This window comes from Puma concolor, chromosome A3 (assembly GCF_028749965.1).
Source record: "Puma concolor isolate L17-30 chromosome A3, mPumCon1.1.hap2, whole genome shotgun sequence".
Classification (NCBI taxonomy): domain Eukaryota; kingdom Metazoa; phylum Chordata; class Mammalia; order Carnivora; family Felidae; genus Puma; species Puma concolor.
Genome location: NC_141669.1, coordinates 21,910,958 through 21,937,255, shown reverse-complemented (window position 1 = coordinate 21,937,255; position 26,298 = coordinate 21,910,958). Strand labels below are relative to the sequence as shown.

The following is a 26,298-nucleotide window of genomic DNA, read 5'->3' as shown; positions in this document are numbered from 1 at the left end:
CCGCGAGATCGTGACCTGGCTGAAGTCGGACGCTTAACCGACTGCACCACCCAGGCGCCCCTGGAAAAGTTGATATTTAATAAACAAGCAAAGACTGAACTGAGACCCTGGTGGTACTCCTGTCAGTTCTTGCCTCCCTCAGAAGGTGAGAGATCCCTGAGGTTGAGCAGCGACACTGGGTGCTGGAAGATGGCTTTGGCATACTGATGCAAGAGGCGGTTCATGTAGCTGTGCTGCCAGGGGAACAGCCCTTCCAGGAAGCCAATGTGGCCACCCCGGGCTGTGATGAGCAGTGCAACATGGGGAGAATGTTGGGCAGCCTGTACGGGAAGGGCTTGGGGAGGGGTTAGAGAGGAGGTCAGGAACTGGCCTTTTCTGAGAGCCCAGTCTCTCTCCCCTTGCACCTCACCACCTGTTTTCCCCAGGGCCTGTAAAGCATCCAGATTCAGGGTGCTCACCGTGGACTGGGCAGAAGGGGTCATCAGCTGCATTGAGGCAGAGCACAGGGGTCTGGATGGCATCTACCTTGGTTCTTGGGCTTGCTGCTTGGTAGTAGGTAACACAGTCTTGATATCCAAAAGCCACAGCTGTGTAGCGCTCATCAAACTGGCGGATTGTGCGGGCCTGCATGTGGCAGAGGGTGGGGTACGCTAGGATGAGGATAGGGAATAAGAAGATACTGAACAATTTTGGGTAGGGGGTGGTGGTTGAAAGACTCTACCTGTAGCACAAAGTCTACGTTCACCACCTTTTCCATCACCTTCCTATTTCTGCAAAAGAGTTCATAGAGGTGTGACTCTCCTGGACCTGACCCTATCGTATCTCATGAATAAGCAAACCCAGTTACAAAACTAGTCTGAGCACTGGGAGAACCTGGTATTTCTGCCATCCCATCCTGCCTGCTGCCCCCTCCCACTTGCCAAAACCCTACCGGTTCACAATGTGGCAGAGCTCGGCAGTGAGGCGCTGATTGAAGAGCAGTGAGTTGAGTGGGGTCTCCAGGGAGCGGGTGGTTTCAGAGGAATCCCAGCATGCAGATAGAGTCAGTGCTGCCACCAGCCCCGAATCTTGCCCTGTTCGAGCTAGGTGGTTCAGCACTAATATCCTGAAGGATGGATCCAGGGGCCGTGAAAGAAGGGTTTGCTTTAGTGAGTTGGGAAAGGGGGAGAGGACATGGGGGAGGAAACAAAGGAAGACTGGACCTTTGGGTCAAGCCCAGGCAACCTTTACCCTCCAAGAGAGATGCCCACAGCCAGCAGTGGAGCTTGGGAGTAGCGGTGCTTTATGTGGCTCACGACTGTCTCCAGATCTTCAGTGTTGCTGGCACAAAAGGCTCTGTGAGTCTGAGGCAAACCAGATAATTAGGTAGGGAGGGAGGCCCTGGCCAGAAGCAGAAAGATGGGAGGGTTCGAGAGATGGAAGGAAAATGGAAGAAGGATGGGTAGGTAGAGCCCCAGGGCCAAGGATCTGTTAAGGGAGTGGGGTAAAGGGCTACGATGAGGAAAGGATACTCACCAGCAGTTCTTCCCCACGGCAGCCTCGGTTGTTAAATACAACAGCTCTGTGACACACACAGGTACGTCTCAGCCAGGCCTTTCCTAGAAGCCCCGCTCCCCTTTTGGTAGCCTTCAGGAAGACCCCAGTCAGAAGTGCCCCTCATATAGTGCTTTCTTCCCAGAGGTATCAGGGTCTTGATCGGCCTCCCTATTACAAGGCCTCAGATACCACCCACTGCCTCCGGGCTGGACCCATCCTTACCTATAACCATCCCTCAGAGCTTGGTTGACTAGTTGTGAGATATAGGAGTCCTGGCTACTGCCTGTGATACCAGGAAGCAGTAATACAATGGGCTGGGTGGTGGGGTCAGGATATTGACTGCTGTTGTGCTGGCCAGCCCAGTCTAGCAGGAGCTGTCCTCCATCTGGGGTTTGGAGGACTTCGCTGTGGTTTTGGAGAAAAGGGCACACCAAGATACTATGAGGAACTCCGTGTGCTTCAGAAGGTTTACCTCTCTTCCCCACAAACAACTCCCACAACTTCCCTCCTGTATCATTTGAGGGCACACAGTGTGCCCCACATTAAGACCATAACAAGGTGTAATGGGACGTAAAAGATTAAATATTACCTCACTGTTGTGCAATTAAATAGCCCTTCTGTATAACCACTCTCGTTATCCTCAACACACTGAGGTACGTGGGGCAAAGATTACCTTCAGTTTTAAGAAGTAGACAGGATTTCCCGATAGTTGCAGCTTACTGTTCACCCGCTCTGTCCCTTCTTACCTCCGGTAAGGGACTGGAGGCCGAGACTGCAGCAAGACTCGAAAGATGGTTTGTAGCCGCCCCTCAAAACACCACAGCGTAGGGTAGAAAGTCTCCAGAGTGATCGGACAGTGTTGCTCCAGGAGGGCCAGAAACCGGGGCCCAGTCACCAGTTGAGGCCTCTGTAACCATAACAGTCTACCTCACTCCCCTGGATTTTGCACAGCCAGTGAGGCACCTGACACCAGAGCAACCCCTCTCCAGAGGCCGGCCTCTGGGGGTGAGAGACCTAACATACCTTAGCCTGGAATGGCCAAGTCACCTCTGTTTATAATAGAGTCCAGCTGGAGCCCCAAAGAACTTCAGTCCTGGAGGGCGAACTCCAGTCCTGGAGGGCAACCTCCGGCACGGACTCAACTGACCTGGAACCAGGGCTGGGAACTGCTGCAGCTGACTGAGTGCTGACTCCTCCGCTCAGGCTATCTGTGCCCCAAACCCATTTTGCAGAGAGCAGGTAATATCAACTGCCCAGCTGAGTCCTTGCGGAAAGGGTTGGCATCCTAGTCAGAGGCTGAAGAAATGCAGTACCATTCAATCTGTGACTTCTGCCTTGCAATTGATTTACCACACTCCTCTTCCTCAGACTAGCTCCAGCCATGCTGGCTGCGCCTGATTTTAGCACCCCGTTGCCACATACTCGCGGTCCCTCCCTACCATGCGCTCACTGCTGCTTCTACCACAGCACCTCATTTTCTCGCTCATAGGACCCCTGTCGCCAGACCATACTCCAAAGGAGGAATGGTCTCGATGTGAACAGATTTTCTTCTTGTTTCATGCCAGCTAGAGGGAAGGTAACAATGGCAGGGACAGACAAGTCAGTGGGGACTCGGCTCTGACTTTCCACCCCTCTGCTTGGTTCTTGGGTACACATCAAGTGAATGAGAGGGCTAGCCGCATAGCAGGCTTATGAAACAGGGGCATGCTGTACAAAGCCAAAAGGTCACAGTCTCAAGAAATTTCTATTGCTGTTGCAAGCCCTAAGGAACCTGAGGACCAGATTCCTAGGTCTTCTGCAGTTTTAGTACCCAAAAAAGGCTGGGTAAATTATGAACTAGAGAGGCCAAGTTGCTAGCGCAGCTGTTGAGAGATGTGACTCATAACATGGTCTTTAACCCCCGGAATAATAATGCTTGAGATTCATTGTATGCTATATGCAGGTTCTAGGCTAAGCCCAACCTTATGAGGGAGCATATTTCATAGGTGAAGAAATGGCGACTCAAAGAGTTTAAGTTGTTTGCCCAAAGTCACACAGCAAGCAAGAGGCAAAGCAGAATTCGCAATTATGATACTACCACCAATACTAGTAGGTTGAATTTGTTGAGTGCTCATGTTTCAAGCATTGTGCTAAGCACTTTACATAATTATACCCTGTGATTTTCACAATAGCTCTTTGACAGTAGATCCTGTGATCCCCCGTGGGAACAGGCTGGAATGTTGAGTAAGTTGTCAAGGGTCATGAAGCCTGCCAAAGACAGCTAGTGGCGGAACTGGAATTCAAACCCAGGTCTGACTCTAGAGCTTATGCTCTTAATCACCGTACTATATTACTTCCTAATTGCCAGGATTTTGAGTTGTCATCAATCTGTGGAATTTTTTCTTTTAAGTTTAGTTAAAGAGAGAATGCAAGGAGGGAAGGGGAAGAGAGAGGGAGAGACAGAATCCCAAGTAGGCTCCACACTGTCAGGGCAGAGTTTGGGGCTCAAACTCAATGAACCACGAGATTATGACCTGAGCGGAGATCAAGAGTCGAACACTTAACCGACTGAGCCACCCACGTGCCCCAATTTAGGGAATTCTTGATCAAATAAGCTCAGTAGTGTAGAATAAACTAGGTCACACATTTGATTTATATGGGTTAATTTCATTTTAGCTCTAGTGAAGTATTTCTTTTTTTTTTAATTTTTTAAACGTTTATTGATTTTTGAGACAGAGAGAAACAGAGCATGAATGGGTGAGAAACAGAGACAGAGAGAAAGACACAGAATCTGAAGCAGGCTCCAGGCTCTGAGCTGTCAGCACAGAGCCCGACGCAGGGCTCGAACTCACAGACCGTGAGATCATGACCTGAGCCGGTCAGATGCTTAACCGACTGAGCCACGCAGGCGCCCCATAGTGAAGTATTTCTTGACTCATTCCTGACAATTAATTAGTAATATGCCATTGGTCACTGTGGGTAAATCAATAATAGTCCATTATCATGCTGGACAATCCAAACTCCTCAGGGCTTTCAGAATGTGCTTTTTCCTGCATTGTAACCACTATTTGGAAGTCAAGGAGGGGTTTGGAGTAAAAAATGGCAGAGGTCTCTGAGTTCTTTGTGGCTGGTCCAAGCAAAGGAAAATGTTTATTAAGGACAGCTCTGGTCTGAAATGATTGACTTTTGAAATCAGGCATATAAGGTAGGATTTATAGGGTACTGTGAGGTTTGGATTTTTGTTTTATTAAGGCAGATTTAATACATGCGAATGTAGAAAGCTCTGAAAATACAGAAAGTTTAGATTACATTTAAATTCCCTATAGATCTTTAAGGGCTTGCATCAATAGATCTTTTTTCATTAGACTCAGTTACCTAGAACAGCTTAATGAAGATGAAAAGATTTAGATTTTTCTGGATATATGAATTATGTATTTTGTCTAAATTTCAGTGTTCAACTTCAGTGTCCAAGTTCATCAAAATCAACCTCTTGAGACTTTACCATTGCATTATATATACGCGGAGAGCCTAGAACTTAACACAGGGCTGAATGAACAACGACAGGGTTATCCACGAGTCCTGAGCTACACAGGGAACCTCTACCCGCCCTTAAGAGAAGCAAGGCTCTGCTAAGTGGACAGGATGGTGGGAGTCAGCCACATCTGCACAGGCCTCCGGTTCCTTTGTTCTGTGAAGTTAGTGAGAAACTCAACTCGACTGCCTTTTTAGAAGAGGAAAGCGTCTCCCTGACACCTGAGGATGCCTTCCAGCCGGCCCTTCCTCAACTGTTTGTCTCTATCATAGGGAGCAGCACCCCTCTGATGGCTGAAAGGCCCAACTGGCATGGGGAGCTTTTGGGACGCAGAGAATCTAGGCAGACAAAGAAGCAAAACTCTTCGTTAGGTGATAATAGCAAAACAGAACACTGCTGTAGCATGGCAGGGCTGGTGGTGGAATTGGGGCATCAAATTTCACCTGGGGGCAGGGGGCCCAATCATGCCACCTCCCACAAAGGGCTCTATCCCCTGGCTGGAAGCTGGCCCTTAGGCCCGAGTATCCTAGACCCGCCGGCCAGAGCTTTGGACCCGCACCCACCTGGGGCACACATATCCAGTAGTAGCCCAAGTAGAGGGTAGCGCCAAGACCCAAAAGCAGAGAGAAGGGCTCTGTCCAGGTGCCAGTCTGAGGGCTCTGAGAAGAGCTCAGCATCTTGGGTGGTCGGGTTCTGACTTCCCAGTTCTTGACCGGCTCCTGCACCTGGTTCTTGGCCTGGAGGCCGGCAGGTGTGCGCCGGGCCCCGCCCCTTACACGCCATTGGACAGTCTGTGCAGGGACGGCCTCCGCTGCCGGGTGGGGCGAGGGTCCGGGCCCCGCCCCGCCCACCGCCGCCGCGCTCCGCGGCGGGCGTGGCAAAGGGCGGGGCCCGGACCTCGACCCGCGCCGAGCAGAATCGAGTTACCAGTGGTGACCTCCCTGTCCGTCGCCCGCTTCGCGCGCCTGGGCGCCTCCTGCTTCCGCCTCCCGGTGACTAGCGGTGCCGCCCCTTGCAAGGACCACCACCCTCTCCCCAGCCTCCATCTTGGTGAGACGTGTCTCCAGCGCCTTCCTCAAACTCTGCCCCCGCCACGCTAGTTAGGCAGTTTGGTTACGGTCCCCCAGTCAACCAGTCACTGACACACAGGACCCAGCCACTCCTTGGTGACATCCTGCCCTTTCACACAGGGCAGCCATTCACTGTGAACTTCACATTCAGGACGTGGCCGCTCACCTTGTGACGCCCTGCAGTCCTGCAGTGTTCAGCTATTCACAGTGGACTTCCCGTACTGGACACAGCCATTCACACTGTGGCACCCAGTCACATAGGTTTCAGCTATTGGGTGGATGGCATTCCACATAGAGTCACACACACACAAGGGTTAAGGTCACGTACCATCACTCTACACCGTCTTTCATAATGTCAAGTAAGTACAATAGATACCTACTCATCCCCCACTTTGTACCAGGCAGTGGGATACCCCTGGAATGCTCTTGCCTGTCGTCACTGGAATGTGAAAACGAATAAGTAATCTAATAGAGCAGTGGTTCTCAGCCGTGACTGAAGATTAGAATCATCTGGGAGTTTTATTTTGTTTTTTAATTTTTTTAATGTTTATATTTTTGAGAGAGGGAGAGACAGAGTGTGAGCTGGGGGCAGAAGGGGGTGGTGGGCAGAGAGGGAGACACAGAATATGAAGCAGGCTTCAGGGTCTGAGCTGTCAGCCCAGAGCCCGATGTGGGACTTGAACTCATGAACCATGACATCATGACCTGAGCCAAAGTTGGCCGTTGAACTGAGCCACCAGGCGCCCTTCATCTGGGAGTTTTTTTTTTTTTTAAATATTTTTTTTTTCAACGTTTATTTATTTTTGGGACAGAGAGAGACAGAGCATGAACGGGGGAGGGACAGAGAGAGAGGGAGACACAGAATCGGAAACAGGCTCCAGGCTCTGAGCCATCAGCCCAGAGCCCGACGCGGGGCTCGAACTCCCGGACCGCGAGATCGTGACCTGGCTGAAGTCGGACGCTTAACCGACTGCGCCACCCAGGCGCCCCTCATCTGGGAATTTTAAAAACAACCAGCGCCCAGGCCTCACCCCCTGCTATAGTTGGTTTGGAGAGGAGACTAGGTATCAATATAACTTGGAAGTTCTTTGGAAGATTCGAATGTGTAGTCAGGGTTGAACCCCTGTGGTAGGGCACAGGGCTAGCTAGATAGGGGAAGTACTAGCTGCAGTGAGAGCACTGAGGAGGGTGCCCGAACACCATGGGTCAGAGCGAGTGTACCCGGATGTTAAGTGATGATACATTTAAGGTGAAACCAAAAATTGAGTAGGAGTTTCCCAGGCAAGGGAGAGGTGGGAAGAGAATAGTTGTTCCAGGAGCAGAAATAGCGTAAGCAAAAGCCTGGGTGTGAGAGACTTCTTAAAGGAACCAAAAGAAATCTGGTTGTCTGGAGCATATGAGATGGTCAAGAATCAGGCTGTGAGCAGCTACACAAGGGATGTGAGAGTTTAGACTAAGGATGGGGGAAAACCATCAGAGTTTTACAAAGGGGTGAGCAACATGACCGGCGTTATGTTTTAGAGCAATCATTCAGGCGACTTGGAGAACGGATTGATTGGAGGAGGCTGAGAATGGAAACAGGCCAGTTGGGAGGCTGTTAACAGTACTTCGGCATGGCAGGTGGCTGCCTGGACTGGAGGAGCTTGGGAGAGGAGTGAAGATCTTTAAGACAGGAGGCAGAATGGAATAGGACTTGGTGTTTGGAGGTCAGGAGAGAAGGAGAAATCATGAAGGATGCCCAGGTTTCTGACTGTATGACTCAGGGATGCATGGCGGTACCAGTCCCTGGGTTAAGGAAACTGGGGGAAGGGAAGGTTTGAGGAGGAAGAGGATGCGTTCTGAACTCAGACACACAGAGGTTAGGGTGCTGGTAGGTGTTCTAACTGCTTTTTCTTAGATTCTGTATTTGTCTATTTGGCATCCGTCAGTCACAGGGCCAAACTAACAGCCGAAGTTGACATTTCGTCTGCAATCCAGAGCCCATACTCTGAGCCACTTCTTTTATCTAAATCTCACACGACAAGCCAATATTTCCCCTGTCCTAAATCAACCCAGGGCCAGGTATCACATAACTAGGGACAGTCCCTATGTCCCAAAGCCTGCCTGATTACTCAAACTAGCCAATTCTAAGCTGTCTACCTTGCCCTGTCTTGCCTTTCCACTTAATAAAGGCTGTGGCCTCTGCCTTCCTCCTTGCTCCTTTCTGCCCATGACAGAAGCCCACTGGGGTTTCCCCCTGTCATCCTGTGTAGTGAGCTATGCCTGTCGTTTCCAGGATAACTGGAGCACTAAATTTTTCTTTCAATGACATTGACCTCTCCACGTTGTCACTCAGTCACCTTTATACATTAAAATCTAGGCACAAATTAGAGGATGTTCATTTCCTGAAGAGGTCTGGGGCTTGGGGCTTGGAATTTGAGGTTTGGCAGCCATCAGCATTTAAATGATATATTCGTTTTCAGGGTTGCCATAACAAAGTACCACACACTGGCTGTCTTAAACAACAGAAGTTTATTGTCTTACAGTTCTGGGGACTAGAAGTCCAACTTCAAAGTGCCAGAAAGATCAGTTCCTTCTGAGAGCTGTGAGGAAGAATCTGTCCCAGGTCTCTTCTCTGGCTTCTGGTGGTGTGCTGGCAATCTTTGGCATGTAGAAGCTTCGTGGCCACAAGAACATGCTACCTGCATCTTCGCAAGATGCTTTCCGTGTGTGTGTGTGTGTGTGTGTGTGTGTGTGTGTGTGTGTGTGTGTGTCTATGTCCAAATTTGCCCTTTTAAAAATAGCTTATTTATTTATTTTGAGAGGAGAGAGAGCAAGCAGGGGACGGAAAGAGAGACAGAGAATCCCAAGCAGGCTCTGCACTGTCAGTGCATAGCCCAACCTGAGGCTCAAACTGTGAGATGATGACTTGAGCCGAGACCAAGAATCGGATGCTTAACCAACTGAGCCACTCCGGAGCCCCCAAGTTTCCCCTTTTCACGTGGACACCAGTCAAATTGGAGTGGGGTGGGCTCACCCTACTCCAGTAGGACCTCATTTTCACTTCTTATACCTGCAGCGACCCTACTTCCAAATAAAGTCACATTCTGAGGTATTGAGGGTTAGGATGTCGACATATGACTTTTTGAGGGACTCGGTTCAACCCATAACAGATAGTGATGGAAGCAACATGAACAGATAGGAGTGAGGGGAGAGCCCAGAGGAACTCTGTTGCGTAAAGAAAACTAAGAAGAGACGAGTAGAGGGAGAAGATGGTGTTGCTGGGCAGTGGGTCCCCTAATTCTCGCAGGTAGTGTCCAGCAATGTCCGCCATAGGAAGGAGGACAGAATGACTTCGATGAGAGTCAGTTGTTCTGAAAGATGCAGATTGGAAGGAGCTGAAGGAGAGGGAGACGTTGAAGATTCTGAAGAGATAAGTTATTCCTTTGAAGAACTAAGTCCTTGTGGGGTGCCTGAGCGGCTCAGTTGTTTGAGCGTCTGATTCTTGGTTTCAGGTCCGGTCATGATCTTGCAGTTTGTGATGACTGCACAGGGCCTGCTTGGATTCTCTCTCTCCCCCTCTCTCTCTGCCCCTCCCCTGCTGATGTGTGCACACTCCTGTGCTCTCTCTCTCTCTCTCTCACACACACACACACACAATGAAAGAAAGAAAGAAAGAGAAAGGGAGAGAGAAAGAAGGAAAGAAAGAAAGAGAAAGAAAGAAAAAGAAAGAAAATAAAAGGAAGGAAGGAAGGAAGGAAGTCAGTCCTTGGGCCAGTGGGTGAAGATGTAGTCTGAAGCCTAGGAGGAATTGATCATTGTGACAAAAGTAGGTGACACTTTGCTGGCAAATGACTGCCACCATCACCCTTAAGATGACACTTTTCCCAGCCCTCTCGCCAACCATGTCTCGTATGCAGCCGCTTCTCAGTGATGCACCTGGTCACAGCCACCCAATGACACCTTCCCTGGAAACCAGCAGTCACAGCTGTCATGTGAGCATCACAAACAACTCAGGAAAGAGTTCAACCAACTACCCTAACACATGTACCGCTACTGTCCTCTCCTGTCACACCCCCGGACAATCATTCCCACCCTGGCCATACGCTCTCAGGGCCATGTTGTCGCTCTGGATACACAGTTACACAAAATACCTCTACTGTCACAAGTGCCTCACGCACACGGCCACATGCACTAGTCACAGCCACACTAACAGTTCCGTCCTGTCTTGTACACAGGCTGGGCGCCGGCGGGCAGTGGCACCGGCAGCACCACCACAGTTAGGCACGCTTCTCCTGAACACCAGCATCACCAGCTGTCTCTCTAGAAGTCTGTCCCTGTCTCTCTCACGGAGACACGGGCACACGCGCGCACGCACACGCGCGCCGGGGCCGCGGGGAGGAAGCCCGGCGCGGGCTGCGGAGGGCGGCGGCCCTGCCCGCGGCCGCTGGCGCTGCGGACTCTGCCCGGGCCAGGGCGGCGGCCGGCCGGAGGGCGACGTGGAGCGGCCACGTGGAGCGGCCCGGGGGAGGGCCCGGCGGCGGCGAGCCGAGGCGCGGCCGGCGCACAGCCTCCAGCCGCCGCGAAGCCGGACCCCAGCCCTCGCCGCGCCGCCGCAGGTGGGTCCGCGCTCGGCGTCGGGCGGCCTCGCCCCGGGCCTGGCGGGCTGGGGACCGCGGGGCCGCGGGGCGGGGGCGGCCTCCGGCCTCTGGGGACCCAGGCTGCGGGCGCCGCCCCTCTGCGTCCCCGGGCGGGGGCGGCGAGGAGCGGCGGCTCCAGCCTCGGGGCACCTCCCGGGAGGAGGTTACCCCGGAGGGCGAGTAGAGGAATGGGCTGGAGAGCGAATCCCGAGCTCTCTAGGCGTGGTGATGGGGTTTCACAGTTCCCCGGCCGCCTTTCCCCCCATGTCTCCTTTGTCTCTCTGACATCGTGGGAGGGAGGTTGGGGGCAGGCAGGAGTTTCATCCTCATTTGACAGATGAAGAAAAGGGGGACTGGGGAGGGACCCCAGCTGGGGCCAGCTGGAAGTGTTAGGGTGGAGACCAGCTGTCAGGTGTGGGGGACCTTTTTGGCCCTTAAAGCCACTCTCTCTTCTTTTGGGGGAGGGGAGTGTCCTGGGAGGCACAGGGGGCACCAGAGGGATAAGTTAAGGGTGAGGATTTGGTTCAAAAGAACTTTGGGACAGTTAGATTCAGCCAGAAATGGGATGGATGCCCTATGAGGTGCTAGACTCCTGCCCTGGAAAGTCAAGCGGGGGCTGAATGGCCATTGACAGGGATGCTGTGGAAGAAAGCTTTGCATTGGATGGGAAGCTACCCAAGATAAAAGGCCCCTGCCACTTCCTAGATTCTCTGGAAATACTCAAAGAGCATGCGCTCGCTGCCAGTCATGTAACGGACATTATCCCACTGCATCTTCCCCAGGCCCGTACAAGGCTGATATTGTTGTTCCAGGCGCAGAGAGACTCAGACACCCACCTAGGCCCCAGCGACAGGACGGAGGGGCCGGGTTTGATCAGAGGTCTGACCCCAAGGCTGGGCTCTCCTCCCGTGCTCGGAGGCAAAGGCTTGAAGAAATCTGAGGCCTGAGAGTCGCTGTGACTGGGAGTGTATGAATGGGAGTGTGTGTGAAGGATGTGAGTAACTATTACATCACAACTGTTGACTATGAGTTGCAGTGGCTTTCGTGTCGTCATGAGAGTAAATTACGTTTATGAGCATCATAGTTATAGGAAATGATTAGGAACATTTTAATTGACAGGCAGTGGTTCAATAATGGCTTTATTTCTTCTATTGCTTACAAAAGCTTCTGTAAATGCTGAGAAATGTCTTACGTGTGGACAAGTCACATTATGCCAACCTCATTACACATTACTTGAAGTGCTGTAGCTGACTTCCTTTAAGCAATATAGGTGGGTCATCTGTACTAAAAATGCCAGTTTGAAGCATAACTCCTGAGAATATTACTTGGATTGACATTAACAGTCCACATACAGTTATTCAAGTTTGTGACGTGAACTATCGTCAGAATGCTAAGGTTGTCAGGAGGGCCCAGGTTATTCCAGGTAGAAGGTAGAACAGCTTGGGCAAAAGCACTGTAAAGTGAAAGTGAGAGGTATTTTGGGAGCCTCTCCTCTGCAGCAGAGCATTAGTGTCATAGAGCACCGGAAGATGAGTGTAAAATGGTGACCTGATATCTATCTAATTGTAGAAGGCCTTGAAAATGCCAAGGTGAGGACTTTGTACTCTAATAGAAATAGGGTGCCACTGAAGATTTTGGAGTTCCAGCTAAGGAAGATTAATGTGATGTGGGTATGGAGGGTCCTTTAAATGGAGAAGATACCAGAGGCAAGGGCAAGAGAGAGGCTACTGCATTAATTTGTGCAAGAAATACTTCGTTATGCACTTAACATTCACTGTAACCCTGTGAGTTGCATACTGTTATTATCTCCCTTGTGGAGGTAAGGTAACTGAAGTTCAGTGAGGACAGCCTGTGGTGGAGCTGGGATTTGAACCTAGGCCTGGTTGGTTCCAAAGCTCTGTTCTCTGTCCACTACACATGCTGCATAGTTACATACTTGTGATGGGTGCATATGACCGAGAGGAGGAGAGTACTGGTAATTCGTGTGGACAGGGCACATGCTTTTCAGGGCCCAGGACAAAAACAAAATTAAGAATTTCAAGATGGAAGGGTGCCTGGGTGGCTCAGTCCATTAAACGGCTGACTCTTGATTTTGGCTCAGGTCGTGATCTTGCAGTTCATGGGTTTGAGTCCTACACTGGGCTCTGCACTGACAGTTTCTCTCTCCCTCTCTCTCTGCCCCTCCCCCTGCTTGCACTCTCTAAATAAATAAACAAATAAATAAATAAACATTAAAAAATATATTAAAGAAAAATAATTTCAAAACAGTGACAGCAGAGTATTACACTAAGCACAGGGCCCCTCCGAGAGCTGGGCCCCTGTGTGACTGCCCAGGTCACACGCAGTTCAGATTACTCAGACAGCTTTAACAAACCGCCTCGAAACTTAGTGGCTGAAAACAATAACTTTGACTTTGCTCACGAGCGTGCCGTCTGGGCAGGGGTATGGAGACAAGCACATTTCTGCTCCATTCAGTGTGGGCTGGGGCACCTGGAAAGCTGGGGGTCGGAATCACCTGAAGGTTTGCTCTTTCTCCTGGATGGTCCTTGGGCTGGGGAGATGTGAGCGGCTGAAGGCCAGAACAGCCGAGGCTCCTCAGACATCTCGCTGTCTGTGGTTTCTCCAGTCTTTTCGGCGTGGTAGCTTCAGGGACGCCAGACTTCTTCCACGGCAGCTCAGGGCTTCAGACGCGCATATCTGCGTGTAGGGAGAGAGAGAGGGAGAGAGAACCAGAACCAGGTACAAGCTATGTCACCTTTGAAGACCCACACTTGAAAGTCACGTAGCATCATTTCAGCTCTTCATTAGGAGTGAGTGGCTGAGTCCAGATCATATACAAGGAAAGGCAAATTAGACTCAATCCTTTGTGGGAAGAAGTGTCAAAGAATTTGCAGACATGTTTTTTCAAACCAGCACATTTGGCCTAACGAGTGTGTACATTAGTGGGACCGGAGGGTGCTTCTCCTTTATGCCTGAGTTGCTACCCCCAGAGAGTCCTGTTTTAAAAGGCAACTCGTAGTGGATGATAACACATTAAGCCTGGATAATAGGTTTGGACAGCTCTGAGGGATTTAAATTACTTCAGTGCCTCCTGTAGGCGTAGGTCCTGGCAGAAAACAGATGGGGGTGGGGGGGGGGGGTGCGGTAGTGTGGGGTATACCCACACCATCTGAGGGTATCCAGGGAGGGGTGGGGATGTGTGAAGCCACTGCAGAGCAGTCCAAGAAAACTTCTGGAGGGGAAGAAGGCATTATTGTACAGCCAGGCATGGGATTTTACAACATATGTAAAATCTTGTGTCATTTATTTATTTTTTTTTAATTTTTTTTAACGTTTATTTATTTTTGAGACAGAGAGAGACAGAGCATGAACGGGGGAGGGTCAGAGAGAGGGAGACACAGAATCTAAAACAGGCTCCAGGCTCTGAGCTGTCAGCACAGAGCCCGACGCGGGGCTCGAGCTCACAGACCGCGAAATCATGACCTGAGCCAAAGTCGGCCGCTTAACCGACTGAGCCACCCAGGTGCCCCAAATCTTGTGTCATTTAACCCTTACCACACCCCACGAGAGGTCCACCTCACGTGCCACACGAGAACCCAAAACACAGAAGTCACACAGCTACTGCGTTCCAGAGCCAGGATTTGGATTCAGGCAGCCTGAGGTTAGGGCCCCTTCCCTTACACTTTGGGCTGTGCCACCTATGCCTTATAATTCTGTGTTTCTCTTTCTCTTAATCATTGCTTAACATCTGTATCTTTTCCTGCTTATATATTTGCAAGCTTTAAGAAAAAAAAAGGAATAAGTACTTCTACTTCATACTCTCATCTCACTTATAAGAGTGCCTCACATATAGTAGGTGCTCAATAAATATTGAAGAACTAAATACCTTTATCTTCATTCTACAAACTTAGTATTTATACTTGCCTTCCCTACAGATGCTCACGCTCCTGGCCTTTGTCATGAAAAGTCTTTGACATCTGGTGCTACCCATGCTGTCCTCTGGGGCATCTGGTCCCAGGATCTATACTTTCTGGCATTCTCCGTCTGGCCTCTTTTGGCCAGCTGGCCCTCTCAGCCATTATATGCCTCTCCTTCCGCCTTAGAGAACCCTCAGCTGAACCTTGCCATCACCACCCCCGAAACCCAGCAGCACTCTGGATACCAGACCCCTTCACCTATATCCTCCTTCAGCCATTGTTTCCTGGGTGCTCCGGTGCCCTGCGGGCAGGACCTTCCCTCTAACCCTCCTGGCTAAGGCACACATCCCTGCAGTTCTTGCATTTCCACTCAGTCTCCATGGACTTTCTGTTGAGATTTCTGTCTTGAACCCCCTGTTGCAGTAGGCAGCGGTGTTGAAACCCTACTTGCCTCCAGTCCTCACTTGTCCCACTGCACTTGACTTAACCACGTCCTTCGTGATACAGAAGTTTAAACCCTTGATATATTCAAATCTGTCTATTTTTTCCTTTAAGACTTATGAGTTTGTAGTATTTACATTTTTTATGTTTACTTTTGAGAGAGAGAGTATGTGCACGCGAAAGCTGGGGAGGGACAGAGAGAGGGGAACAGAGGATCTGAAGCAGGCTCTGTAGAGAGCCCTATGCGAGGTTCAAACTAACCTCGTGAGATCATGACCTGAGCCGAAGTTGGATGCTTAACCGACTGAGCCACCCAGGCGCCCCAGTATTTATCATTTTTTATTGCTCCGTCTTATAATGAGATTTGCTTAGCCATTGCCTAAATGTTAGACAATGTCAGGTTGTTTGTTTCTTTGACTAATATTTATAGCACAGTTATAGATATCTTTGTAGTTTCTTTTTCCATTTGAGTTCTTCCCTATGTAATCCTCAGGATGGTGTTATTGGGTCAGAGTTTCATGGCAATTAACACATATTTGCAGATTACCTCTCTAGAAACGTTTCAGGTTTGTAGTCCCTCAAGTGATAGAGGTTAATCCTCACTGATTCAAATTATGTAATGGCTATAGGACTATTAAGATTTGCTATTTCCTTTTCCATCAGTTTTGCTACTAAGTTTTTCTAGGAAATTAGCTCTATCCTCTAAGAAGTTTTCAAATCTCTGCTGTTTCTATAGTTATGTCCCCATTTTCATTTTATTTGTACCTTTTCTCTTTGTTCTTAATGCGAATTGTCAGAGGTTTGTCTATTGAATTAGTCCCTTTTTTTTTTTTAATTTTTTTTTTCAACGTTTATTTATTTTTTTGGGACAGAGAGAGATAGAGCATGAATGGGGGAGGGGCAGAGAGAGAGGGAGACACAGAATCGGAAACAGGCTCCAGGCTCTGAGCCATCAGCCCAGAGCCTGACACGGGGCTCGAACTCACGGACCGTGAGATCGTGACCTGGCTGAAGTCGGACGCTTAACCGACTGCGCCACCCAGGCGCCCCTGAATTAGTCCCTTTTAAAATTTATTTATTTATTTTTTATTTTTTATTTTAGAGAGGGGGAGCAGAGGGAAAGAGGGAGAGAATCTTAAGCAGGCTCCATGCTCAGCGTTCAGCCCAAATCAGGGCTCGATCCCACAACCCTAGGATCATGACCTGAACCAAAACTAAGAGTCAGAAGCTCAACTAACTGAGCCACCCAGGTGCCCCTGTATTAGTCCTTTTATTTATTTTTTTTATTTATTTTTTATTTATTTTATTTATTATTTTTTTCAGTATATGAAATTTATTGTCAAATTGGTTTCCATACAACACCCAGTGCTCAACCCAAAAGGTGCCCTCCTCAATACCCATCACCCACCCTCCCCTCCCTCCCACCCCCCATCAACCCTCAGTTTGTTCTCAGTTTTTAACAGTCTCCTATGCTTTGGCTCTCTCCCACTCTAACCTCTGTATTAGTCCTTTTAAAGAAACACCAGTGATGGGGCGCCTGGGTGGCTCAGTCAGTTGAGCTTCCGACCTGGGCTCAGGTCATGATCTCACTGTTCATGAGTTCGAGCCCCGCGTGGGGCTCAGCACTGACCACTCAGAGCCTGGAGCCTGCTTCGGATTCTGTGTCTCCCTCTCTTTCTCTGCCCCTCCCCTGCTCAGGCTCTGTCACCCTCTCTCAAAAATAAATAAATAAATAAATAAACATTAAAAAAATTATTAAAAAATAGAAAAGAAACACCAGTATTTGGCTTTGCTGCTCTTCTCAATCGTGTTCCTAATTTCTGCCATCTTTTATTACTTTATTTCTTAGTTTATTCTGTTTTACTAGCTTGTTGAGTTGGAAGGTTTAACTCATTAACTTTTAGTCCTTTCTTCTAATATACACTTTGAAGTCAATCCATTTTCCCTCTGATACCACTTTGATTACCTATCTTGTTTTCATGCATATCCTCCCAGTATTATCCAATTCTAACTATTCAACAGTTTCCATTATGATTTTCTTCTTTGATCCACATACAAGTATGACTTCTAAATTTCCATTTACGTGAGATTTTTTACATAATTTTTGTTATTGCTTTCTAATGTAATTGTATGTTAGTCATATAATACAGTGTGCGACAGATTTTTTTTTCTCTAATGTTTATTTTTAAGACAGAGAGAGACAGAGCATGAACGGGGGAGGGTCAGAGAGAGAGGGAGGCACAGAATCTGAAACAGGCTCTAGGCTCTGAGCTGTCAGCACAGAACCTGACCCGGGGCTTGAACTCACAGACCGGGAGATCGTGACCGGAGCCGAAGTCGACTGAGCCACCCAGGCGCCCCAGGCATATACTTTTTTAATGCTTATTTATTTATTTTTTTTTTTTTTTAAATTTTTTTTTTCAACGTTTATTTATTTTTGGGACAGAGAGAGACAGAGCATGAACGGGGAGGGGCAGAGAGAGAGGGAGACACAGAATCGGAAACAGGCTCCAGGCTCTGAGCCATCAGCCCAGAGCCTGACGCGGGGCTCGAACTCACGGACCGCGAGATCGTGACCTGGCTGAAGTCGGACGCTTAACCGACTGCGCCACCCAGGCGCCCCAATGCTTATTTATTTTTTGAGAGAGAGAGACAGAGTGTGAGCAGGGGAGGGGCAGACAGAGAGAGGGAGACACAGAATCCGAAGCAGGCTCCAGGCTCCAAGCTGTCAGCACAGAGCCCGATGCGGGGCTTGAATTCACAAGCTGTGAGATCATGACCTGAGCTGAAGTCAGCTGCCCAACTGACTGAGCCCCCCAGGAGCCCCCATTTAGCCCAGGCATATTAAATGTTTTATTCAACCTTCTACATTCTTACTAATGTTTAGTCTGCTTAATCTTTCAACGTTTATTTATTTTTGGGACAGAGAGAGACAGAGCATGAACGGGGGAGGGGCAGAGAGAGAGGGAGACACAGGATCGGAAACAGGCTCCAGGCTCTGAGCCATCAGCCCAGATCCTGACGCGGGGCTCGAACTCCCGGACCGCGAGATCGTGACCTGGCTGAAGTCGGACGCTTAACCGACTGCGCCACCCAGGCGCCCCTAGTCTGCTTAATCTTTCAAATACTAAATGAGATATGTTAAATTCTCTACCATGATGGCAGATTCGACTTTTCTCCTTGTAGTTCTGCCTGTTTTTTTTTTTTTAAGGCTTTATTTTTTTAGCACAGTTTTAGGTCCACAGCAAAATTGAGAGGGAAGTATAGAGATTTCCTATATACCTCCCCCCTTCAGCCCCTCATGCACAACTCCCTCATTATCAACATTCCAGACCAGAGAGTCCAATTTTTACGACGGTTGAGCCTGCATTGACACATCATCACTCAAAGTCCATAGTTTACGTTAGGGTTCACTCCTGATGGTGTACATTCTGTGGGTTTGGATAAATGTATAATGACATGTGTCTGTCATGATGGGATCGTACAGAGTAGTTTCACTGCCCTAAAAATCTTCTGTGCTCCTCCTACACATCCCTTCCACCCCAGCCCCTAGCAACCACTGATGTTCTGACTGTCTCCATAGTTTAGCCTTTTCCAGAATGTCAGGTAGTCAGAATCATTTAGCTCACAGCCTTTTCAGATTGGCTTCTTTCTCTTAGTAATATTCATTTAAGTTCCTCCAGGTCTCTTCATGGCTTGAGAACTCATTTCTTTTTGGCATTAAATAATATTCCATTGTCTGGATAGACCACAGTTTATTTCTCCATCCTTCTACTGAAGGGTATCTTCTTTGCTTTCAAGTTGTGGCAATTATGAATAAAACTGCTATAAACATCTGTGTGCAGGTTTTTGTGCGGACATAATTTGTCAGCTCCTTTCATTAAATGTGAAGGAGTGCAATTGCTAGATTGTGTGGTAAGAATATGGTTAGCTTTATACGAAACTGCCCAAGTGTCTCCCAGAGTGGCTGTGCCGTTTTGCATTCCCCCAGCCACGAATGAGAGTTCCTGCTGCTTCACATCCTTGCCAGCATTTGGTGTTGTCAGTGTTCTGGATTTTGTCTGGATTTTGGCAATTCTGATAGGTGTGTAGTGTTATGCCAGTTTTTATTTTGGATGTTCTGAGGTTACGTTATTAGACACATACAAGTTCAGAATTATGTTATCCTCCTATGGGATTCAAGTTTTATGAATTTTGTAATGACATTCTTTTATTTATAATCATGCGTTAAAGTCTAGTCAATAAAGCTATAGTAGCTTTCTTTTGTCTATTATTGCTTTTTTTTTTTGAGAGAGAGTGCCGATGCGTGTGCAAGCAGGGGAGGGGCAGAGGGAGAGAGAATCCTAAGCAGGCTCCATACCCGGCACAGATCCCGGCACTGGGCTCAGTCTCAAGACCGTGAGATCGTGACCTGAGCTGAAATCAAGAGTTGGATGCTTAACTGACTGAGCCACCCAGGCGCCCTTCTACTTGCCTTTCCTTTTTAACTTTTTTTTTAGTTTTTTTCTCTTGTAATGCCTTTCTTTGAATTGATTTTTTTTTTAATTCCATTCATTTTTTCCTCTGGTGGTTTGAGGTCATGCATTCCATTTCTATTTTTTTAGTGGTTATCCTTAAAACTTCTACATGCGTATTTAACAAAGTTGCTCAGTATGTCTACTTTCTCCCCAAACAACCGTCCGCACCTTACATCTTAATGTTGTCTAATATTGTAGCTCAGGCCACCTTTTCTGCCCCCTGTATTAACATAGTTGTCAATCTATGTTTGTTTATATTTTCCCAAATACTTTCTGATTTCTTTTCTGCTCACCATTTTCCCCTGCATTTCAAATCCTTTGGGGATCACTTTCCTTTTTCCTGAAACAGATCCCTTAGAATTTCCTTCACTGGAGGAATGTTGGTGGCATAGTCTCTAATTTGTTGTTTATTGAAATTGTTTTTATTTCACCTCATTCTTGAAAGATAATTTTGCTGAGACTGGAGTTCTAGAATGGCAGTCTCCCCACCGCCGCTCCCCACCCCCACCCCCTTCCCCCTGCCTTTCTCAATGTATTAAGATACTACTGTAATCTGGCATCACTCTTGCTGTTGAGAAATCAGCTGTCAGTCTAATTATTCTTCCTTCTGGGGTATTTACCTTTTCTTTCTGACTGCTTTTTTTTTTTAAAGTTATTTATTTATTTTGAAAGAGAGTGCCTGTGGGGGAGGGGCAGAGAAAGAGAGAGACACAGAGAGAGACTCAGAATCCGAAGCAGGCTCCAGGCTCAGAGCCTGACATGGGGCTCGAACTCATGAACCGTGAGATCATGACCCCAGCTGAAGTCAGACGCTTAACCGACTGAGCCACCCAGGCACCCCACCCATTGCATTTTAAAATCAACCTTTTCTTTGTATTTGTGTAAGTTATGTTTGTTTCTTCTTCAAATCTTCTTGGTCATTTTTATGTTCATATTCCTTCTGCATAGTTTCAAACTTCTCTTTGGTTTCTTGAAACATATTAAATATACCTTATATTCTCTGTATGATAATTCCAATGTCTTTAATTTTTGCAAGTCTGGGTTCACCCGTTATTGGTTAGCTGGCTCTCATTCACAGTGTCTTATTTCCTTGTATGTTTATGACTTTCTGGCTGTAAGGTCATGCTCACCGATACTCGGAATTTCTTTGAGCTAGGATTGGAGTTGTGTTTCGTGGACAAGATGTATAATTTCCTCTGCTAGTCAACTGGAGGTACCATCAACCAGGTACCACTTAAAATATAAATGATCTGCTTTAGGTTTTTGAACCACAGAGATAGAATTAATTCAGGTCCTGAACCCACATTAGAGCAGGCTTGTTACAAATTCTGAGGGAAGACTTTATCCCTTCTACCCAGCACCAAGGTCAAGACTGGCAAGATTTGTGCTGCCCTTCTTTGTGACACATTTACTTTTCGTTCACCCTTAGATTGAGTCAGGCTGTTTGAATCCCAGCTTTCTGTAGGGGATTTCCTATCAGTCTCCTCACGATGGGTGGGTCCAGACCTTATCTCTGGGCTCCTCTGTTGCACAAAGCACTCAGATTGATAGTGCAAATTCACCTGGATTTGGTTTGGCAGACACTTTTAAGGCAAAGCTGATTTCAAGCTCACTTTCCCCCAGGATGACCGTTTTCACTGTGCTTTTGCACTCAGAATTTCTTACTTTCTTGCCAACTCAATGCATTTGAAAAAATACTATTTTTATCCAACTTTGGAGTTACTTTCTTTGAACATTTACAATCATAGTCTCCGACATAGAGATCTGGATATTCTTCTAGACAACCCTTTCACTGAGGTGTATCCAGACCCCTGAGGGCCCGCAGTTGATATGGAGATCTCAGTCCCAACTACCTCCCTTGGATGGACCCAAGACGTGTCTTCTCTTTTGGGGACAACAACTGAAGCTCAAGCATCTGTGTTGCCAGCCAGTGTTCGTGTTTGGCCACTGGGGATTATGGACGCCAATAAACTATGTCGACTCATGATATCTGTAGGGGCCACGTATGCAGAGAAAACTAAAGACGGCTTCCGTGCCTCTCAGTTGCTTTACCTTCTTGTAGACGTCCATGTTTTGCTGCTTCTTCCTCAAGGCAGTTCTGCTTGCGCAACTGCAGCCAGGCTCCCGTAAGTGTCTTCCCGTTGGCCGGATGCTCACCTGCTCTACCCCACATCTCTTAGGAAGTCGATGTCCAACCTTGCAGTGCTTCTGAACCTTGTTAGAATCATGGAGCGCTTTGAGAATCTCATGAAAGCTACAAACGTTTCTCCAGGAAAATCCAGTGCTAGCCAGAATGGCATTTCAGAGGGTGCAGAGGGTTTCAGAGGGTTCCTGGTCCTCTGCCCAGGTGATTTGTCAAGCACCTGGCGATTGGTCTTCCTAGAAGTGGGACTAGGGTCTCAGGCCTCAGCTGTGGTGGGTGTGTACCTCCTCAGAAATTCATATGATATGTACACGCACCTGGGAGTAATCAGAAAGCTTCGCGTTCTGTGCTTTTGATCGATCCTTCCTCTGTTTGACTGTTTTCATATAACCAAGCGATTGTGTTGCCAGGGAGCTTATAGAAAGTACGTCCAAAGGAAAGTTTTTTTTTTTTTCTTTATATTGGGATTTCCTAACTGCATTTAGTAAATAGTTCCTGGGGCCACTGTTGGTTTGACCCTGATTTGTTTCAGTCCCTATGTGAGTTTAGATCTGTTGCAAGGAGACTGAGCCTTTATTGATTTGTTCTTGGGTGAGTTTTAATACAAAGTAACAGTCTTACTCTGTGCGAGTCTTCGCCTTTTTGTATCCCTATGCATTTCTGATTTGGCTTTTTTCTTAACCTCTCTGAGCTAGTTTCCATCTGCAAAATGAGTGACTGGACTGGATTAGATGTACTGAAATTGCACTTCTCCGAGCACCTCAGGGAGGCTGGTGGGGGGAGAGGGAGCTGGGTGTGGGGAGGGGCTCCTGCCCTAACTGCTGCTTCCACCACAGCAGGTCTGCTTTAGGCGCCTTCCACCTGGGGTCTGGAGTAAGATTCATTTTGAATGAATTCCACAGGGGATCCCTGATGTCTGTGCCTCTGCCCTGAGCAGGAGTCCTGTCACCTGGGTTGCAGGTGGGGGCAGGGAGAGAAGGTGCTCCTGTCTAGCCCACCGACCCTCCACCCCTTCCCCTTGACTCCCTACCTCTGTTCCTAGTTCAGTTCCAGGATGTTACCTTTGACAGTGAGAGTGTTAGTGCTGCTGCTGCCCTTGGGTCAGGCCGCTCCCAAGGACGGAACCGTGAGGTAAGGGGATTCAGAGGGCAGGGCCGTGGGCTGGGACGGGGACAGTCTCTGGGGAATCTGAGGGTGTGGTGGGCCCCTCTGGGAGGCAGGAGACGGGGCTTTGTGCTCCCTGATCTCTGTATCTGAGCCCCGCTCCCTGCCCAGGTACTGCAGCCTCTAAGCCAGTTAGAGCACCCCTCGCAGGGTGGGCATTCAGTACGCGTTTGCTGGGGTCACTGTGTCTGGGATCCAGGAGCTCCGTTCCCACGGGGTGTGAAGCATGAGGTGGAAGCTGTGGGCCAAGCAAGGGGCTGCGGTCCTCTTAGCAAGACCTTATAGTGGGAATGCCGACGACATCAAGATCATTAGCAGACCATTTCTATTTTGCGCGAGCATCCTTTGTCAAGGTTTTTGGTATGAATGCTACACAGTGGATGTGCTGGGTGGGGTGGAGGGACAGATCCAGGAGCAGCAGCGAGACTGGCAGTGGTGACAAAGGCCACTGCAGTGGCTCCTGCCAACAGTCTGGCTTCACAGGTCTGGACTGATTTGGGCAAACAGGTAGCCCTGTCCAGAACTGGGAGCAAACCGTGAGCTTTAAGGACTGAGAAAGAGACCCTGAGTAGGTTCAAACTCCAAAACCAACATAAATGCCCTCAGCTTGGAAAAAAGAATCCAGTCTGTGTTGTGGAGCAAATCGGGTCTGTGTAAAACTGGGCAGTGCCTCGGGGCTGAGCCAGAGACCTGCCCCTTGGGGCCTGGCACCAAAGTAGAAGGGTGACCACAATCCATGTGGTCTGGCCACCCGCTCACTGTTTTCCTGGATCTCCAACTTGTATCTACTAGGTGTGGCCTCATCTGGCCTCTGTCTAACCAGATGCTTTATTTGGGTTTTCACTTAGCATCTAAGTTAGGAATCTGCAAAAAGAATAGTCTGAGGGAGTAAGGTTCTGCTTCTGAGACCAGGAGGGCCCCCTCCCCACCAGGTTTTTGGGAATTTGAGAGAACAATGCCCTTCGGGTCTGGGGAGAGAACCCTACAAAGAACTTGAGGGTGGAAGGCCAGTGGCTGCATCCTGTGAGAGGCTCTTTGCAAGGCCGGCCCTTCTCTCCCTCCTCCAGGCTGGATCCTGACCTGCAGCAGCAGCCCTTGCCCAACCCCTTCCAGCCAGGCCAGGAGCAGCTCCGGTGAGTGCACTGGTCTGGGGGGCAGGCCTGGGTCTGCACACCGGCCTCTCTGGGGCTTACTTCCCGTGTTTCCACCAGGCTTCTGCAGAACTACCTACAGGGACTGGAGAAGATGGAAGAGGAGCCGGAACACATGAGCCGGGAGCAGGGTGAGGGCCTGGGCCGTGGGGCCGGCGGGTGGGGGGCTTAAGGCAGCAGAGTCAGGACTGACCCCAGGCCGTCGGGTGCCCCCTGCCTCCTCCATCTGTCCCTAGTGCCCCTTCTGATGTAGCTTCTTTCTCCCCCTTAGTTCTCCTCTACCTCTTTGCCCTCCACGACTATGACCAGAGTGGACAGCTGGATGGCCTGGAACTGCTGTCCATGTTGACCGCAGCTCTGGCCCCTGGAGCTGCTGATTTTCCTATTGCCAACCCGGTAAGCCCTGCCGGCTGGGGGGCCCCTTCTCCCCCACGAAGGAGACACCGCTTCTTGGGACTTTGGGTTTTTTCATCATGACTCTTTTGGTGAATCCACTATAAAAGAAATGCTCAAAGCACTGCATGGCAGGGATGTAGGAAGGTGTTGGGAGGGTCAGGGCTTCTGGGAACACCTCTGTTCACTGTAGACTTCAGAGCAACTGTGTGCTTCCACAGGTGATCCTGGTAGTGGACAAGGTGCTCGAGACCCAGGACCTGAATGGGGATGGGCTCATGACCCCTGCAGAGCTCATCAACTTCCCAGGAGAGGCCCCAAGCCACACAGAGCCCAAAGAGCCTCTGGAGCGACAAGATGTTGGGAGGCAGTCCCTGGTGGCTAAAAGCCCATCAAGACCAGAAACGCAGGAAGCCCTGGGTCCTAGAGGAGAAGATGGGGGACAGGTAGAGGCCAGAAGGGAGTCCTTGGAGCCTGTACAGGAGGCTGGGGGACAGGCAGAGGCTGAAAGAGAAGCCCCAGCCCCTGGAGCGGAGGCTATAGGACAGGCAGAGGCCAGGGATACTGGAAAGGAAGCAGAGGAGCTTCCAGGGGAAACACTGGAGTCTAAGGACATCCCAAATGACTTTGAAGTTCATGCTGTTCAACTGGAGAATGATGAGATATAAATCTTGAGGTCACAAGTTTGCCTCCCTAGAAGTCTCAGTACCAGAACATAAGCCCCGGAGAGTCGTGTGTGTGTGTGTGTGTGTGTGTGTGTGTGTGTGTGACGAGGACCGCCTCTTTGTCCACTTCCTGGCCCCAGTAGGGACAGGTCTTTCTGTGCAGCTCAGGGAGACCCTAAGTTGAGGGGCAGCTTTAGGGCCCAGACAGCCAATAAAAAACTGAATGAACTCATCCACTCAGGCCGTCTACCTACAGGTCTAGCCTGCCTGATCTCAGGGACACGGGGTTGGGGACCGGGAGGGCCTCTCGGAGGGGCTTCGGCTTTCCCAGTGTTCGTGGACGGTGCCCGGCAAGCAGGCTGCAGCAGTAGGGCCCGGCCGGCTGCAGACAAGCCGGGGAAGAGAGCACAGCCTCTCCCTGGAGCCCGAGTGCACCCCTCCCCCCCCCCCCCACCGGGTGTTCAGACACCCAGAAGCCTCCTGCAGCTCCGAGCAGGTCTTCCCCACCACCCTGTATGTGCCCACCCCCAAATATTAACAAGAACTGCCATTTATTGAGAGACTGGTCCGTACCAGCCATCATGCTGGACATTTTATATGTTGTCTGTACCCTCACAATTCTATGACCAGGCAGAATTAGCCCCATTTGACAGATGAGGAAACTGAGGAAGACGGCATTCAGTAATACACCCAAGGTGACACTGTGGCCGATTTGGATTCACGTGTGTCAGACTGCAAAGCCCAGGCTCTGTATCACATTCTGTGGCCTCACACACCCTGCCCCAACTCCCCTATGAAGCTTATAAAATAGGCGAATTCCAATATGCCCTCAGGCCCCGTCTCCCTCCGGGACAGCAACTGTATCCTGGGGCACATTTGTGGCTGAAGCACAGCCTTAACTACAGGGCGGCTCTAAGGGTGGGGCTTGTTGGTTCTGGGACAGTCGGGGGGGGGGGGGGGGGGGGGGGGGGGATATTTTTAGATTGTGAAGGCACCACCAAACCAGAGTAGGCTCCCTGCCCATTGGCCCATCAGCTTGGCTCAACCTTGTGGACAGTCCTGGAGCCTTAAGACCTTAAGACTGGAGTCTTGTGACAGCCCAGGGGCCCAGAGGAGATTTTCAAATGGGCGTATTGTTCGGAAGGTTCCCTGGGGCACAAGGACAGAAGTG

At 49.4% G+C, this 26,298-nt stretch overlaps 2 protein-coding genes and 1 long non-coding RNA gene across 5 annotated transcripts; 1 reads left to right on the top strand and 2 right to left on the bottom strand.

Annotated features, from left to right (window-relative positions):
• Positions 1 to 68: 68 nt before the first annotated feature.
• ABHD1 (abhydrolase domain containing 1) lies at positions 69 to 5,969 on the bottom strand. The gene is made up of 9 exons (XM_025927370.2): positions 5,611 to 5,969; positions 2,283 to 2,443; positions 1,759 to 1,941; positions 1,516 to 1,561; positions 1,231 to 1,343; positions 932 to 1,105; positions 722 to 770; positions 459 to 624; positions 69 to 334 (listed from the first exon to the last, which is right to left on the bottom strand). Exons 1-9 carry the CDS (start codon positions 5,722 to 5,724, stop codon positions 123 to 125), a joined length of 1,218 nt encoding a protein of 405 aa, XP_025783155.1. The 5' UTR covers positions 5,725 to 5,969; the 3' UTR covers positions 69 to 122.
• Positions 5,922 to 25,363, top strand: CGREF1 (cell growth regulator with EF-hand domain 1). 3 transcript variants are annotated; one of them, XM_086700210.1, is made up of 6 exons: positions 5,922 to 6,097; positions 22,797 to 22,885; positions 23,986 to 24,051; positions 24,130 to 24,200; positions 24,341 to 24,465; positions 24,684 to 25,363. In XM_086700210.1, the coding sequence occupies exons 2-6, from the start codon at positions 22,809 to 22,811 to the stop codon at positions 25,128 to 25,130; spliced, it is 786 nt and encodes a 261-aa protein (XP_086556336.1). In that variant the 5' UTR covers positions 5,922 to 6,097; positions 22,797 to 22,808; the 3' UTR covers positions 25,131 to 25,363. The 3 variants fall into 3 exon arrangements, with proteins under 3 accessions (XP_086556336.1, XP_086556335.1, XP_086556337.1); XM_086700209.1 differs by lacking the exon at positions 5,922 to 6,097 and adding an exon at positions 9,930 to 10,715; XM_086700211.1 differs by lacking the exon at positions 5,922 to 6,097 and adding an exon at positions 10,602 to 10,715 and having other exon boundaries at positions 22,802 to 22,885.
• Positions 11,858 to 16,139, bottom strand: LOC147582311 (uncharacterized). The gene is made up of 2 exons (XR_015248960.1): positions 13,252 to 16,139; positions 11,858 to 12,189 (listed from the first exon to the last, which is right to left on the bottom strand). It is a non-coding gene; the product is annotated as an uncharacterized LOC147582311 (long non-coding RNA).
• Positions 25,364 to 26,298: the final 935 nt, after the last annotated feature.